Source organism: Triticum aestivum, chromosome 5D (assembly GCF_018294505.1).
Source record: "Triticum aestivum cultivar Chinese Spring chromosome 5D, IWGSC CS RefSeq v2.1, whole genome shotgun sequence".
NCBI lineage: Eukaryota > Viridiplantae > Streptophyta > Magnoliopsida > Poales > Poaceae > Triticum > Triticum aestivum.
In genome coordinates, this window is record NC_057808.1 from 245,486,838 (window position 1) to 245,505,499 (window position 18,662).

Sequence of the window (18,662 nt, forward strand, 5' to 3'; positions counted from 1 at the left end):
CACCCTGGTTGCAGCATACTCGCTGCACCCCTGCCCTGTCGCAGCATCATCATGGGACCATCGTAGCTTCTCGCATTGTCAGACAGAGCATCAGCCCTCGCCGGTTCCAGCAGAAAGGACACAATCACAACATCGCGATCGATCTGGTTCCAACATACCATGATCACGGGCGCAACGTCTCTCGATGTCGGTTCCAGCACACGGGTGACGCGGTCACAACAACACTGGCGGCCGGATCCAGCACGCGCCGACTATGATGCAGCGTCACCGTAGTCGGTTCCCGCACGCGGCGACTATGGATGCAACGTTGCAGCCGGTTCCAGTATCTCGTGACGCTGGTTCCAACATCCCGCATCGTCGATCGAAGCCGCCCCTGGACAACTGCAGCACGTGGGGCACGTCGTCGCATTCCCAGCCGCCACGGTTGTAACTCCTCCTCGATGGTTGTAGCTTCTGTTGTCATCGGTTGCACCACGTTGGCACACCATTGTGGCTCCCCGACTGTGCGTGATTGCATCTCCTTGCTGATGTGTCCCGGATTTGGGCCGGACCATGGACCTCATGTCGGTTCAGGGGGGTGGGCCATGGTGAAAGACCCGTGAGTTTCCTTATATGCAGCCGACTAGGATACTGTAACCCTAGACCCCCGGTATCTATATAAACCGAGGGGTAGGGCTCATAGAGGGACACAACAATCTCAGGATAGATCATATGTACTTTGTACTCTAATCCCAAGTAATAAGCACAAGTAGGACATAGGGTGTTGTCTCTTTATAGAGCCTGAATCTCGGTGAGACCTCATGTCCTTGTTACCATCGCATCTAGACGCTTAGTTCGGAACCCCCTATCCGAGATCAGCTAGATTTAGCTCCGTCATTTGGTGGCCCATATAGGTCCCGCTAAAGAAGTCACCGTGATACGATGAGAATCAAGATCAGCGAGCAGTTTGGGACCATCGCTACTTTCGTGCCGGGACAGATCTTCATCATCGGCAGCATCGCCTCTTTGCTGACTCCACTGACCACCTAGGCAAGGTCAAGATAGTTTTGCTCCTGGCTGGATCGTTAGATTTGGTAGCATGGAGTACACAGCGGATTCCCGCGGGGAGCTGATCTTCACAAGCTAGGTGTCAAACTAGATTGAGGATCAGAACGAGACACTTGCCCCAACCCCGATGTCAAATCTAGGTCAGGACGATTGTGAGTATCACTCATCGGACCCGACCTTGAGTCAGGATCAGGCGGCGGCTCCCAAGGCCCAGATGCCAGATCGGGCCAGAGACAAAGATCCGAGGTCCATTCCCGATCGGGTCTTGGAGAAATTTCCTCTAGTCCTGATGTCAGATCGGGCTCAAGAAAAGCGCGAAAAGTCTCTCATGAACGAGATGTTGAGAATGTAAATATGTTACCATTGTTGATTTTTCTACAGTATGCAAACATTTTGTTATATGATATCACACTGGAAAAATCTGTTATATGTGTTGTTATATGCAGGTGATCATATATTTGTTAAGTGCTTCTTGTTGAAAATAAAAAGGAAATCATGCCGAAATTTTGAATTATATGTTATTTGAATGCAAAGAGCTATATTTGTTCACCATTCACATGGAAGGAGCTATATTTGTTCACCATTCATACGGAAGAGGTGAGTAAAATCATATTCTTCACATCCCGTGTCTTCAACCAAACACACAAACATAATCAAACCATGTCATTTTTTACAAAAATGACGTGATAGCTCCCAGGCCAAAGGACACCCTCTATAAACAGTAAATTCAAAAAAAATGAAACTTTGCGAACATCAAAGATGACCGAACATTTGAGATTCTTGCAAATTTTCATAACGAACTATCAAGTAGAGAAAGGTGTACCCATGAGTTTCTGATTTCAGTGCTAAAAGTGCTTTGGAATTTTTTCTTGTTTAGAGCTCCTCGATGTTTTTCCTACATGAAAACTTGTAAGCACCTATAAAGTTTGAGCATATTTGATGTCGCAAAGTTTCAGAATTTTTTGTTTTTGTTTTCTATTTTTTAATGCACTGTTCATAGAGGGTGTCCCTACACCCTGAAGTTGAAAAACTAGTCCCCATTTTTTATCTCTTATTATCGAACACAAGGAGGAAACCAAGCCATTCCTCTCATATGGAACCATGACATTGCATGACTTCTGATGATCCTCAACCCATACACGCCTAAGCGTAAGCAATGGCGCTGAGCTCCCTGGCATGCTTCTCCCACAACGCAACGAACACGTCGATGCCTCCCCCTTTCCGCAGGCTGGGCATCAGCACCACCACCCCGTCCTGCGGGACCTTCCCCGGCAGGATTCCGACGAGTCGCCCGCCGCACCCAAAGTCCAACCGGTGCAGGTCCAGGTGGAGCCAGCTGTCGGCCTCCACGTCCAGCGACAGCACGCCGGCCTCGTCCGCACACGCTGGCTCCAGATCCTCGTCACCGTGCAGCGCCCCGAAGTCGACGAACGACTGGAAGTACCCGCCGTCGACAGCGCGGACCCCTGCGCGGACCAGCGCCGCGGCATCCGCGAGGGTGCCGGTGGCCAGGGCCGCCGCGCGTGTCCTGGAGATCGCCGTGAGCACGACGTTCCCGAAGAACCCCGCGGCCGGCACGGCGCCCGTTCCAGCCAGCCGGCCACGGCCGTTCACCGCGATGCGTGTCGACGTGTGCGCGTCGCCCCCGTCGGCGAGCCCGCGCGCGGCGGTAATCTTCCGCCAGACGTGCGCTGACACAGTCTCGAAGGTCGTGTACCTGTTGTGCGCGGCGCACTTGAGCTCGGCCACGAACTCGCTCGTGTAGTGAAGGAGCATGTTGGTGATCTCGGAAGTGTCGACGTGATGATCAACCTCGGCCGGCGGCTTGCTCTCGCGTCCGTCGTCGTTCGTAGGCGCCGGCGATAGCGGCAGGAATTCGGCACCACGGTGCTCGAACTCGCAGCGGGGCGGGCGGCGCGGCACGAGGGCCGCGGGGCCGTACGGCACGGGGGCGCAGTCGACGTGGAGGCCGTCGCCGCGTACGGCGTCGGCCCAGGCGTGGAAGAACATGGTCATGGAGTGGCCGTCGGCGACCTGGTGGTGAGACGACGAGGCGATGACGATCCCGCCGCACGCGAAGCGGTTGATCTGGAGCATGAGCACGTGCGGCGCGGCGCCTCTACGGACCGCGGGGTGGAGCAGCCCGTGCCCCGGCGAGGGCGCGAGCGGGAGGTGGTCGGAGAGCGCCGAGGACGGCACCTCGGCCTCGACGACGAGGGCGCCCGCGCCGCCTTTCCCGGTGACGAAGCATGGACGCGTGCCGACCCGGCGGTCGAGGCGCATGGTGGCGGTGAGGAGCGGGAAGCGCGGGAGCGTGGCGGAGAGGGCGTCGAGGAGGGCCTGGTTGGTCGGGTTGGGCGGCGAGAAGGCGAAGAGCACCGTGACGTGGTAGGTCGGCGCGGCGAGGTCGAAGACGGTGAGCGGCACCTCCTCGGAGGGCGCGGCCGCCGGGGGCACAACGAACGTCCTCTGCACCTGCACGCCCATGATCTCCATTACGCTGTACGTACACCAGTAGCACTCGCGGTAGGACGATCGCTGGTGCGTACGTACACCAGTGCTGCAGTTGTACGAGTATCGAATGTGTGTGTGTGTGCGCGCGCATGTAGGGCGGCACGTACATGAATATATAGCATTGCTCGCTCGTAATTTAGCTGCGCGTGTTGATTGGCACGTGCCGATCGCTGCGCGCGTGCATGCAAGCATGCATCCTCGGACGTCGTACGAAGGGCGTCACCTGAGGACTCGAGTGCCCGATCGAGGTCGAAGAGTCGCAGCTGCACGGGGGACAAGAAATGGAGTTATGCCTACAAGATCAAAGCAGCGGTCAAGGTTGCGGTGGCGCGCGCAGGGAGAGATCGCCTGGGACTTCTGGGTGCCGACGAGTCGACGACGACGGCTGCATGGCTGGCGCGGAAAAGTTCCATAATAAACCTTCAACTTGTAGACAAAAGTTAAATGAAACCTGAACTTGTAATCTCGAAAATCAGCATACCGAACTCTCAGATCACGGACTATTTTAATGAAATCACTAATTGAGAAGTACTCGTTGCAAAGATCACTTCAACTCCCTAGGTTGCGTCGCAACCTGGAAGTTTCCCTTTTTCGTAGATCCGTTTATTCAAAACGTTTTATCTCTCAAACCGTGCGTCCAAATCTCAAACCGCTTTCACCGCTGGATTTCTTGCGTCGAGATCTTCAAAACTAGATCCCATGTTGATAGGTTTTGACGAACTTTTTTTTACGAAAAAAACCGGGCGAAAAAACCGAACCGGGAGCATGTGTTTTTTTCCTTTACTAAAGAGGCACGCCCGTGCCTCAAACGAAATCACAACCGCGCCTCTCGCGGAAGCAAAACCGTAACTCTCACGGGAGGAAAAAAGAAGAGAAAACGTGTTTTCTGTTTTTTTTTCCTTTCACGAGAGTCACGATTTTGCTTCCGCGAGAGACATGGTTGTGCTTTCGCGAGAGTCACGGCCGTGCCTCCTCGGAAACAAAAAAAAAACAGAAAACACATTTTCTCTTTTTTTTTTTCCTTCCGCGAGAGTCACGGTTTTCCTTACACGAGAGGCACGGTTGTGATTTCGTGAGAGGCATGGCCGTGCCTCTTTCGGAAAGGGAAAAACCCGTGCTCCCGGTTCGGTTTTTTCGTCTAGTTTTTTCATGAAAAAAAAGTTCGTCAAAACCTATCAACATGGGATCTAGTTTTGAAGATCTCAACGCGAGGAATCCAACGGTGAAAGCGATTCGAGATTTGGACTCACGGTTTGAGAGATAAAACGTTTTGAATAAACGGATCTACGAAAAAAGGGAAAACTCCCAGGTTGCGACAAATGGCGCGCTGCATGTGCGCCACTTGTCACAACCAGGGGAGTTGGAGTGATCTTTGCAACGAGTACTCCTCAACTAGTGATTTCGTCAACACTGCCGCTGGTCCTATTGTTCCAGGAATCGGCCTGGGCTTCTCCACTTCTGTGGGCCTCTGGCAAAAATCACCTTCCTTGCGCTTCACTTTTTTTGCGGGAAAACTTGTATTATTCACTTCGAGTCAATTGCAAGAAACCACCACATTTGCGGCTAGGTTCGCAGGAAACCACCAACTCATTAATCCGTTGCAGAAAACACCGGAAAATCTGTTAAGTTGTTGCAAAAAGCACTGATCGGACGATTTGGTCCATTTAATCACTTTCTTATAAGTGGGGCCAGATTGTAAAGAATTGACTTAGCAAAAAAATAACACATACACCCCTAGATCTAAAAAACAAAAGCAATCAGACCCCCATCCTGCCCCCACACGCACACCACTGTGGACAATCCCTACTGCAGAAGCAGCATGAACTCGGCCGGCACAACGACGGCCTGGCGCCATTGTCGTCATTGTTGCCTGCGGGGATGATGTGGTCGTCGTCTGAGCCATTGGCGGAGTGCACGGTGAACAACGCCCGGAGTGCGAGCCACAGTCGCCTCCGTTCACCACCTGCAGAGCACCTCCTGTGGCGGCCTTGAGCGCCGCCGCGACGACCTCGGCTCTGCGGACAACGGGGCAGAAGATGATGAGCGAGGCGCCTCATTCCTCCCGCAGATCGTCCCGATGGTGGAGTCCATTGAGGACGCGTGCTTCATCTGGGAGCTCTCCACGACGCCGACCATGGGGTCCTCTTCCTAATCCACGGCTGCCACTACCGCTCGAAGAACTTTTGGCCGCCATCCCAGCTCTGCCCCGGCTACGTCGGGCTGCCAAAGGGCGTCGCCATCACGACCCGCATGCTATGGATGCGGTTTGCAGTGCAGTCGTGGGCACTGGCCGCCTCCTCGTCCTCCCCGCGGCGTAGCCCTCTCCATCGCCGACGAGGGCGGCCCCATGCCGGACGGACGGTAGGGCCAGGGTGCGGCATCCCGGCCTGGGCACCACCGTGCCAGACGGATGGGAGCAGCGCGGCGGCGGCGCGGAGTGGACAGGGCATCGGTGTTCCATGGGGGAGGGTCTGATTGCTTTTGTTTTGTAGATCTAGGGGTGTATGTGTTATATTTTTGCTAAGTCAATTCCTTACAATCTGGCCCCACTTGTAAGAAAGTGATTAAACGGGCCAAATCATCCGATCAATGCTTTTTGCAACGACTTAACATATTTTCCAGTGTTTTTTTGCAACTGATTAACGAGTTGGTGTTTTTCTACAAACCTAGCCGCAAATGTGGTGGTTTCTTGCAATTGACTCATTCACTTCACACAGGATTACAATCAGAGGAATTAAGCTCAATGGCCTCCGGAGGTCCCGACCCAAGCCAGGTCATAGTTCTTCCCTCCATGCGAGCAAAGTTTGCAAGAGAGTTACTAACTTTATTTTGAGCTCTATGATACGTCCATTTTGCATCATGCTTTTATATCGATATTTATTGCATTATGGGCTGTTATTACACATTATGTCACAATACTTATGCCTTTTCTCTCTTATTTTACAAGGTTTACATGAAGAGGGAGAATGCCGGCAGCTGGAATTCTAGGCTGGAAAAGGAGCAAATATTAGAGACCTATTCTGCATAACTCCAAAAGTCCTGAAACTCCATGAAAGTCAGTTTTGGAATATACTCCCTCCGTTCCTTTATATAAGGTGTATTTGTTTTTTCAAAAGTCAAACGAGTGCAAGTTTGACCGAACTTTTAGTAAAATGTATCAACATTCATAATATGAGATTTATATCATTTGATCCATCATGAAAAGTAGTTTCATATTTTATCCATTAGGTATTGCGGATGTTGTTATTTTATTCTATAATCTTGGTCAAACTTTTAAATGGTTGACTTGCACAGAAATCAATACACCTTATATTCTGGAATGGAGGGAGTATTAAAAATATTGGGCGAAGAAAGCACCAGAGGGGGGCCATGATGACCCACAAGTATAGGGGAACTATCGTAGTCCTTTCGATAAGTAAGAGTGTTGAACCCAACGAGGAGCAGAAGGAAATGACAAGCGGTTTTCAGTAAGGTATTCTCTGCAAGCACTGAAATTATCGGTAACATATAGTTTTGTGATGAGGTAATTTGTAACGGGTAACAAGTATTAAAAGTAAATAAGGTGCAGCAAGATGGCCCAATCCTTTTTGTAGCAAAGGACAGGCTTGGACAAACTCTTATATAAAGGTAAGCGCTCCCGAGGACACATGGGAATTATCGTCAAGCTAGTTTTCATCACGCTCATATGGTTCGCGTTCGTTACTTTGATAATTTGATATGTGGGTGGACCGGTGCTTGGGTACTGCCCTTCCTTGGCCAAGCATCCCACTTATGATTAACCCCTATTGCAAGCATCCGCAACTACAAAAGAAGTATTAAGGTAAACCTACCCATAGCATGAAACATATGGATCCAAATCAGCCCCTTACGAAGCAACGCATAAACTAGGGTTTAAGCTTCTGTCACTCTAGCAACCCATCATCTACTTATTACTTCCCAATGCCTTCCTCTAGGCCCAAACAATGGTGAAGTGTCATGTAGTCGACGTTCACATAACACCACTAGACGAAAGACAACATACATCTCATCAAAATATCGAACGAATACCAAATTCACATGACTACTTATAGCAAGACTTCTCCCATGTCCTCAGGAACAAACGTAACTACTCACAAATCATATTCATGTTCATAATCAGAGGGGTATTAATATGCATAAAGGATCTGAACATATGATCTTCCACCGAATAAACCAACTAGCATCAACTACAAGGAGTAATCAACACTACTAGCAACCACAGGTACCAATATGAGGTTTTGAGACAAAGATCGGATACAAGAGATGAACTAAGGTTTGAGAGGAGATGGTGCTGGTGAAGATGTTGATGGAGATTGACCCCCTGCCGGTGAGAGGATCGATGGTGAGATTTCCCCCTCCCGGAGGGATGTTTCCCCAGCAGAACAGCTCCGCCGGAGCCCTAGATTGGTTTCACCAGGTTCCGCCTCGTGGCGGCGGCGCTTCGTCCCGAAAGCTTGCTTCTAATTTTTTCCAGGGCGAAAGACTTCATATAGCCAAAGATGGGCACCGGAGACCTGCCAGGGGGCCCACGAGGCAGGGGGCGTGCCCAGGGGGTAGGGCGCGCCCCCCACCCTCGTGGACAGTGGGTGGCCCCCTCTGGTGCTTTCTTCGCCCAATATTTTTCATATATTCCAAAACTGACTCTCGTGGAGTTTCAGGACTTTTGGGGTTGTGCAGAATAGGTCTCTATTATTTGCTCCTTTTCCAGCCCAGAATTCCAGCTGCCGGCATTCTCCCTCTTCATGTAAACCTTGTAAAATAAGAGAGAATAGGCATAAGTATTGTGACATAATGTGTAATAACAGCTCATAATGCAATAAATATCGATATAAAAGCATGATGCAAAATGGACGTATCAACTCCCCCAAGCTTAGATCTCGCTTGTCCTCAAGCGGAAGCCGATAACGAAAAATATGTCCACATGTTTAGAGATAGAGGTGTCGATAAAATAAAATACGGACATGAGGGCATCATGATCATTCTTATAACAACATATATATATATATATATTTCATATGATTTCTTATGCTAAAGTAACAATCTATTCACAATGCCAAGTATGAATCAGAAACTTCATTGAGAACCAACAAACTATAATCTCAGTCATTGAAGCAATTGCAATTTATCATAACATCGGAAAGAGTCAATATAAGAGCTTTTCAGCAAGTCCACATACTCAACTATCATTTAGTCTTTCACAATTGCTAACACTCACGCAATACTTACGGTATGGAGTTTTAATCGGACACAGAGAAAGATAGGGGCTTATAGTGTTGCCTCCAAACCTTTTACCTCAAGGGTAATGTCAACAATAATAGTTTATGATAACTTACATCCAATTGGATATATATATAACAGGATCTTTCCAACACAATGTGCTTGCCAAAGGATAAAATGTAAAAAGGAAAGGTGAAGATCACCATGACTCTTGTATAAGGTATAAGACAAGAATAAAAGATAGGCCCTTCGCAGAGGGAAGCAGAGGTTGTCATGTGCTTTTATGGTTGGATGCACGAAATCTTAATGCAAAAGAACGTCACTTTATATTGCCACTTGTGATATGGACCTTTATTATGCAGTCCGTCGCTTTAATTGCTTCCATATCACAAGATCGTATAAAGCTTATTTTCTCCACACTAATAAATCATACATATTTAGAGAGCAATTTTTATTGCATGCAACAATGACAACTTACTTGAAGGATCTTACTCAATCCATAGGTAGATATGGTGGACTCTCATGGCAAAACTGGGTTTAAGGATATTGGAAGCACAAGTAGTATCTCTACTTGGTGCAAAGAATTTGGCTAGCATGAGGGGGAAAGGCAAGCTCAACATGTTGGATGATCCATGACAATATACTTTATTTCGGATATAAGAAAACATAACCCATTACGTTGTCTTCCTTGTCCAACATCAACTTTTTAGCATGTCATATTTTAATGAGTGATCACAATCATAAAAGATGTCCAAGATAGTATATTTATATGTGAAAACCTCTCTTTCTTTATTACTTCCTATTAATTGCAACGATGACCAAAACTATGTTTGTCAACTCTCAACAACTTTTATTCATCATACTCTTTTATATGTGAAGTCATTACTCTCCATAAGATCAATATGATCTCTTTAATTCTTTTTATTCTTTCTCTTCTCTTTTATTTTTATTCCCTCAAGATCATAGCAAGATAGCAAAGCCCTCGACTCAAAACTAATCTTTATTATATATAGCTCACAGACTCGATTACATAGAAGGATCATAAAGCAAAGCTCAAAACTAGATCATACTAAAACTTTATTCCACTAGATCAAGGTATAACCAAAAGGATCGAACTAAGAAAAAGGGTAAAGATAGGAGTGTGATGGTGATACGATACCGGGGCACCTCCCCCAAGTTTGGCAGTTGCCAAGGGGAGTGCCCATACCCAATACTCAGTTCTCCTTTGGTGGTGGTGAAGGGATTGTTGATGACGTAGGCTTGTCGTCCAACATCGAGCGTAGGAGGTGCTCCAACTTACGAATAACGCCCTTGAGTCCGGTGATATGCTTTTGCAACAGAATATTTTCACGAGTTAGATACTTGTTCTGCACCTGCACTATTTCAATCATCTTGAAAGCTTCAATTTCAGTAGTGGTAAGAAGATTGTAATGAGGTTGAAGGATGTCTTCTTCTTCTGCTGCCGGAGCTTGGTCCTCCGTAGCCTTCTTGATCCTATCATCCTTGTTGATCCCCCGGGTTCTTCTCTCTTCAGCTCTATCTTCATTAGCCAAGCATCGTCGCCCTCATTGTTGGAGGAGGGGGATGACATGATGCCTGGCCTTGACAACTCTGGCAGAAAACAGCTCGAAACAAAACCAGAGGATATGTCGTGGTACGGTGGTCAAAACCTTCGGGAGATTATATAATGAATTTTTACCGACCAAAAGAAGTATCGTGCAAAAAACGGAGTCCGGAGGGCACACGAGGTGCCCACGAGGCAGGGGGCGCGCCCTCCACCCTCGTGGATGCCTCGTGTCCTTCCTAGACTACTTCTTATTTTCCTATTTTCTTAAATATTCCAAAACGGAGAAAAATTGCTATTAGAACTGTTTTGGAGTCGGTTTACTTACCGTACCACATACCTATTCCTTTTCAGAGTCTGAAACGTTCTGGAAAGTGTCCCTTATGTATTCCTCCGGGGTTACGATTTCAATAACATTAGTTTCAACATTTATTGGATTACCTGAGATATAATGTTTGATTCTTTGACTGTTCACCACCTTTGGATTTGTGCCTTCGAAGTTGTTGATTTTTATGGCACCGGAACGATAGACCTCCTCGATAACGTAAGGACCTTCCCATTTAGAGAGGAGTTTCCTGCAAAAAATCTTAAACGAGAGTTGTATAGCAAAACATAATCACCTACATTAAACTCACGCTTTTGTATCCTTTTGTCATGCCATCTTTTAACTTTTTCTTTAAACAGTTTGGCATTCTCATAGGCTTGGGTTCTCCACTCATCAAGTGAGCTAATGTCAAATAGTCTCTTCTCACCGGCAAGTTTGAAATCATAATTGAGCTCTTTAATGGCCCAATATGCCTTATGTTCTAGTTCGAGAGGTAAGTGACATGCTTTTCCATAAACCATTTTATACGGAGACATACCCATAGGATTTTTATATGCAGTTCTATAGGCCCATAATGCATCATCAAGTTTCTTGGACCAATTATTTCTAGATCTATTAACAGTATTTTGCAAAATTAATTTAATCTCCCTATTACTTAGTTCTACTTGACCACTAGACTGTGAATGATATGGGGATGCAATTCTATGATTAACATCATACTTAGCAAGCATTTTACGAAAAGCACCATGAATGAAATGTGAACCACCATCATCCATTAAATATCTAGGGATTCCAAACCTTGGAAAAATAACTTCTTTAAGCATCTTAATAGAGGTGTTATGATCAGCACTACTAGTTGGAATAGCTTCTACCCACTTAGTAACGTAATCAACAGCAACTAAAATATGTGTATACCCATTAGAGGAAGGAAACGGTCCCATATAATCAAAGCCCCAAACATCAAATGGTTCAATAACAAGTGAATATTCATAGGCATTTCTTGACGTCTACTAATATTACCAATTCTTTGACATTCATCACAAGACAAGACAAACTTACGGGCATCCTTGAAGAGAGTAGGCCAATAAAAACCGGATTGCAATACCTTATGTGCAGTTCTATCTCCAGCGTGGTGTCCTCCATAAGCCTCGGAGTGACACTTGCGTAGGATCTGTTCCTGTTCATGCTCAGGTACACAACGTCTAATAACACCATCTACTCCTTCTTTATAAAGGTGTGGGTCATCCCAGAAGTAATGTCTTAAATCATAGAAAACTTTTTCTTTTGCTGGTATGTGAAACTAGGTGGTATAAATTTAGCAACAATGTAATTAGCATAATCAGCATACCATGGAGCAGTACGAGAAGCATTTATGACAGCTAATTGTTCATCAGGGAAAGCTATCATCAATAGGTAGTGGGTCATCAAGAACATTCTCTAACCTAGATAAGTTGTCTGCAACGGGGTTCTCAGCTCCCTTTCTATCTATAATATGCAAATCAAATTCTTGTAGTAGGAGAACCCATCTAATAAGTCTAGGTTTAGCATCTTTCTTTTCCATAAGATATTTAATAGCAGCATGATCAGTGTGAACAGTTACTTTAGAATCAACAATATAAGGTCTGAACTTATCACAAGCAAATACAACTGCTAAAAATTCTTTTTCAGTAGTAGCATAATTTCTCTGGGCACTGTCTAGAGTTTTACTAGCATATTGGATAACATTTAATTTCTTATCAACTCTTTGTCCTAAAACAGCACCTATAGCATAATCACTAGCATCACACATAATTTCAAAGGGTAAATTCCAATCAGGAGGCTGAACAATATGTGCATAAATCAAAGCTTTCTTAAGTATATCAAATGCTTCTACACAATGATCATCGAAGACAAAAGGAACATCTTTTGTAAGAGATTAGTCAGAGGCCTAGAAATTTTTGAGAAGTCTTTAATGAACCTCCTATAAAAACCGGCATGACCAAGGAAACTTCTTGTACCTTTAATGTCCTTAGGACACGACATCTTTTCAATAGCATCAACTTTAGCTTTATCAACTTCAATACCTCTTTGAAATTTTATGCCCCAAGACAATACCTTCATTAACCATAAAGTGGCACTTCCCCCAATTCAAGACAAGATTAGTTTCTTCACATCTCTGCAAAACTCGGTCAAGGTTGTGAAAGCAATCATCAAAAGAAGTTCCATAAACAGAGAAATCATCCATGAAAACCTCAACAATCTTTTCACAAAAGTCAGAGAATATAGCAGTCATACATCTTTGAAAGGTAGCCGGTGCATTACATAAACCAAAAGGCATACGTCTATAAGCAAAGGTACCGAAAGGGCAAGTAAAAGTGGTCTTTTCCCGATCCTCTTTTGACACAGGTATTTGAGAGAAACCAGAATAACCGTCTAGAAAGCAAAAATGTGTTTGTTTGGATAATCTTTCTAGCATTTGATCAATAAAAGGTAAAGGGTAATGATCCTTTTTAGTAGCTTTATTTAGTTTGCGGAAATCAATTACCATTCTATAACCTGTAACAATTCTTTGTGGGATCAATTCATCTTTATCATTAGGAACAACAGTAATACCTCCCTTCTTAGGGACACAATGGACAAGACTTACCCACTGACTATCAGCAACGAGATAAATTATACCTGCCTCCAGAAGCTTTAGTATTTCTTTTCTTACCACTTCTTTCATCTTAGGATTTAACCGTCGTTGGTGATCAACAACTGGTTTAGCGTCTTCCTCCAATTTTATTTTGTGTTGGCATAGAGTGGGACTAATGCCCTTAAGATCATCAAGAGTATATCCAATAGCAGCGCGGTGCTTCTTCAGAGTTTTCAATAATTTCTCTTCTTCTTGCTCTGAAAGGTGAGCACTAATAATAACAGGATATATCTTCTTTTCATCAAGATAGGCATATTTAAGAGTATCAGGTAATGGTTTAAGCTCAAACACGGGATCACCCTTGGGTGGAGGAGGATCCCCTAAAATTTCAACAGGCAAGTTGTGTTTCAAAATAGGTCCCTGTTTAAAGAATACTTCATCTATTTCCCTTCTTTCAGTCATAAACATATCATTTTCATGGTCTAGCAAATATTTTTCTAAAGGATCATTAGGAGGCATGGCAATAGAAGCAAGACCAATAATTTCATCTTTACTAGGCAATTCTTTATCATGGGGTTGTCTACGAAATTTAGCAAAATTAAAATCATGAGACATATCCCCTAATCCAATAGTAACAACATCCTTTTTGCAATATATCTTAGCATTAACAGTATTCAAGAAGGGTCTACCAAATATAATGGGACAAAAGTCATCTTGTGGGGAACCAAGAACAAGAAAATCAGTAGGATATTTAACTTTCCCACACAAGACTTCAACATCTCTAACAATCCCAACTGGTGAAATAGTATCTCTATTGGCAAGCTTAATTATAACATCAATACCTTCTAACTCAGCAGGTGCAATATCATGCATAATTTCTTCGTATAAAGAATGGGGTATTGCACTCGCACTAGAACCCATATCACATAAACCATGATAGCAATGATCTCCTATTTTGACAAAAATAACAGGCATGCCTATAACAGGTCTATGTTTATTTTTAGTATCGGGTCTAGCAATTCTAGCAGCTTCATCACAGAAGTAAATAACATGCCCATCAATATTATCGACCAAGAGATCCTTAATCATAGCAATATTAGGTTCAACTTTGATTTGCTCAGAGGGTGTAGGTGTTCTAGCATTACTCTTACGAACCACAGTTGAAGCTTTAGCATGATCCTTTATTCTAACGGGGAAAGGTGGTTTCTCAATATAAGCGGTAGGAACAATAGGATCAACATTATAAGTGATAGTATTTTCTTCAACTTTAATAGGTTCAACTACTTTTACTTCAATGGGAGAATGATATTTAAACCACTTCTTCTTAGGGAGATCAACATGAGTAGCAAATGATTCACAGAAAGAAGCTACTATCTCAGAGTCAAGTCCATATTTAGTGCTAAATTCATGGAAAACATCGGTATCCATAAAAGATTTAACACAATCAAACTTAGGTATTATACCTGACTCCTTACCTTCATCGAGTTCCCAATCTTCAGAATTGCGTTTAATTCTTTCCAATAAATCCCATCTGAATTCAATAGTCTTCATCATAAAAGAACCAGTACAAGAAGTATCGAGCATGGAGCGATTATTGAGAGAAAGCCGAGCATAAAATTTTTGAATAATAATTTCTCTTGAGAGCTCATGATTGGGGCATGAATATAACATTGACTTAAGCCTCCCCCAAGCTTGAGTGATGCTTTCTCCTTCGTGAGTCCAAAAATTATATATATATAATTACGATCACGATGAACCAGATGCATAGGATAAAACTTCTGATGAAATTCCAATTTCAATCGGTTGTAGTTCCATGATCCAATATCATCACATAGCCTAAACCATGTCAATGCCTTTCCCTTCAAAGATAAAGGGAAGACCTTCTTCTTGATAACATCGCATACCTGCAAGCTTAAATAATCCACAAACTTCATCCACATAGATTAGGTGCAAATCGGGATGCAATGTTCCATCTCCTGCAAAAGGATTAGCTAGCAGTTTCTGTATCATACCCGAAGGAATTTCAAAGTAAACATTTTCAGTAGGTTCAGTAGGTTGAGGAGCAACTCTTTGCTCTACTGGTCGGGGTGAAGATACCCCGAACAAGCCCCTCAAAGGATTACTTTCCATAGTAACAAGTGACAGTAAATTTCAGCACGCTGATAACCCACAAGTATAGGGGATCAATTGTAGCCTCTTTCGATAAGTAAGAGTGTCGAACCCAACAAGGAGCTAAAGGTAGAACAAATATTCCCTCAAGTTTTATCGACCACTGATACAACTCTACGCACGCTTGAAGTTCGCTTTACCTAGAACAAGTATGAAACTAGAAGTACTTTGTAGGTGTTGTTGGATAGGTTTGCAAGATAATAAAGAGCGCGTAAATAAAAACCAGGGGCTGTTTAGGTAAAGAAGCAATAAATTTAGTATAACGAGTGTGGAAAAGTGGTGGTAGGAGTTGCGAAATTGTCCCTAAGCAATTGACTACTTTACTAGACCGATAGCAAGTTTTATGTGGGAGAGGGCACTGCTAGCATGTCATCCCTGACTTGGAATTCTATGCACTTATGATTGGAACTATTAGCAAGCATCCGCAACTACTAACATTCATTAAGGTAAAACCCAACAATAGCATTAAGATATATTGGCCCCCTTTCAATCCCGTATGCATCAATTTCTATGCTAGGTTGAAGCTTCTGTCACTCTTGCCCTCCAATACATAGTCCTATTAACATACAACTAATCCTATGGTGTGATCCACGCGCGCGCTCATATGATGGGCACCAAAGGACAGCAACATAACCACAAGCAAATTAAACCAATCATAGCAATTCATCAATTACTGATAGGACAACGAAAATCTACTCAGACATCATAGGATGGCAACACATCATTGGATAATAATATGAAGCATAAAGCACCATGTTCAAGTAGAGGGTACAGCGGGTTGCGGGAGAGTGGACCGCTGTAGATAGATGGGGGAAGGTGATGTAGATGTTGGTGAAGATGACGGAGGTGTTGGTGTAGATTGCGGTGACGATGATGGCCCCGGCGGCGTTCCGGCGCCACCAGGAGAGAGGGGGAGAGAGCCCCCCTTCTTCTTATTCTTCTTCCTTGACCTTCTCCCTAGATGGGAGAAGGGTTTCCCCTCTGGTCCTTGGCTTCCATGGCATGGGAGGGGCGAGAGCCCCTCCGAGATTGGATCTGTCTCTCTGTCTCTCTCTGTTTCTGCGTTTCTTGATTCTGCCCTTTCACCGTTTCTTATATTCCCGAAGATCCGTAACTCCGATTGTGCTGAAATTTGGACACGATTTTTATCCGGATATTGGCTTTCTTGCGGTGAAAGAAGGGTACCAACCGCCTTATGGAGTGGCCACGAGGGCCCAGGGCGCTCTTGACCCCCTGGGGCGCGCCCCTCACCCTCGTGGGCCCCTCGGGCATCGTCTCGCGTTGATTCCACTTCCCAAAATTCACATATATCCAAAAAAACTCCGTCAGTTTTTATCCCATTTGGACTCCGTTTGATATGGATTTTCTGCGAGACAAAAAACATGCAACAAACAGGAACTGGCACTGGGCACTGGATCAATATGTTAGTCCCAAAAATAGTATAAAAAGTTGCCAAAAGTATGTAAAAGTTGTAGAATATTGGCATGGAACAATAAAAAATTATAGATACGACAGAGACGTATCAGCATCCCCAAGCTTAATTCCTGCTCGTCCTTGAGTAGGTAAATGATAAAAAAGATAATTTTTTATGTGGAATGCTACCTAGCATAAACTTGATCATATATCTAATCATGGCATGAATATTAAGACATAAGTGATTCAAAGCAATAGTCTATAATTTGACATAAAGACATCAATACTCAGGTATCCCAACAAACAATCATGTCTTTCAAAATATCAACGGTAAAGAAAGCTATCCCTACAAAATCATATAATCTTGTCATGCTCTGTCTTCTTAACACAGAGTATTTATCATGCACAACCCCGATAACAAGCCGAGCAATTGGTTCATACTTTTTAACACGCTTCAGCTTTTTGAACCCTCACGCAATACATGAGCGCAAGCCATGGATATAGCACTACAGGTGGAATAGAGTATGATGATAGGGGTAAATATAAAGAAGACAAAAAGTAAGAAAGTCTCACACCGATGCGGCTAACCAACGGGCTATGGAGATGCCCATCGATCGATATCAATGTGAGGAGTAGGGATTGCCATGCAACGAATGCACTAAGAGCTATAAGTGTATGAAAGCTCAAACTGGAAACTAAGTGGGTGTGCATCCACCTTGCTTGCTCATGAAGACCTCGGGCATTTGAGGAAGCCCATCATCGGAATATACAAGCCAAGTTCTATAATGAAAATTCCCACTAGTATATGAAAGTGATAACTCAAGAGACTCTCTATATGAAGAACATGGTGCTACTTTGAAGCACAAGTGTGGTAAAAGGATAGTAGCATTGCCCCTTCTCTCTTTTGCTCTCATTTTTTTTGTTTTTTTTGTGGGCTTCCTTGGCCTCTTTTATTTTTTTGTGGGCTTCTTTGGCCTTTTTTAATTTTTTTTGTAAAGTCCGGAGACTCATCCCAACTTGTGAGGGAATCATAGCTTCCATCATCATTTCCTCACATGGGACAATGCTCTAATAATGATGATCATCACACTTTTGTTTACTTACAACTCAATATTACAACTCGATACTAGAACAAAAATATGACTCTATATGAATGCCTCCGGCGGTGTACCGGGATGTACAATTATCTAGCGTAGCAATGACATCAAAAAACGGACAAGCCATCAAAACATCATGCTAGCTATCTTACGATCATGCAAAGCAATATGACAATGAATGTTCAAGTCATGTATATGATGATGATGGAAGTTGCTTGGCAATATATCTCGGAATGGCTATGGAAATGCCATGATAGGTAGGTATGGTGGCTGTTTTGAGGAAGATATAAGGAGGCTTATGTGTGATAGAGCATATCGTATCACGGGGTTTGGATGCACCGGCGAAGTTTGCACCAACTCTCGAGGTGAGAAAGGGCAATGCACGGTACTGAAGAGGCTAGCAAATTGCGAAAAGGTAAGAGTGCGTATAATCCATGGACTCACATTAGTCATAAAGAACTCATATACTTATTGCAAAAGTTTATTAGCCCTCAAAGCAAAGTACTACTACACATGCCCCTAGGGGGATAGATTGGTAGGAAAAGACCATCGCTCATCCCCGACCGCCACTCATAAGGAGGACAATCAATAATAAATCATGCTCCAACTTCGTAGCATAACGAGAGACTATACGTGCATGCTTCGGGAATCACAAACCTTAACACTGATATTCTTACTAAACAC

General features: G+C 44.3%; 1 protein-coding gene across 1 annotated transcript; it reads right to left on the reverse strand.

Annotated features, from left to right (window-relative positions):
• Window positions 1-1,998: 1,998 nt before the first annotated feature.
• On the reverse strand, window positions 1,999-3,582 carry LOC123124609 (tryptamine hydroxycinnamoyltransferase 1-like). Its single transcript, XM_044545197.1, has one exon. It carries the CDS (start codon window positions 3,541-3,543, stop codon window positions 2,191-2,193), a length of 1,353 nt encoding a protein of 450 aa, XP_044401132.1. The 5' UTR covers window positions 3,544-3,582; the 3' UTR covers window positions 1,999-2,190.
• Window positions 3,583-18,662: the final 15,080 nt, after the last annotated feature.

Excerpts from the sequence above, each read along its gene's own strand:
- LOC123124609 (XM_044545197.1), bottom strand. The coding sequence starts at position 3,543 with ATGGAGATCATGGGCGTGCAGGTGCAGAGGACGTTCGTTGTGCCCCCG.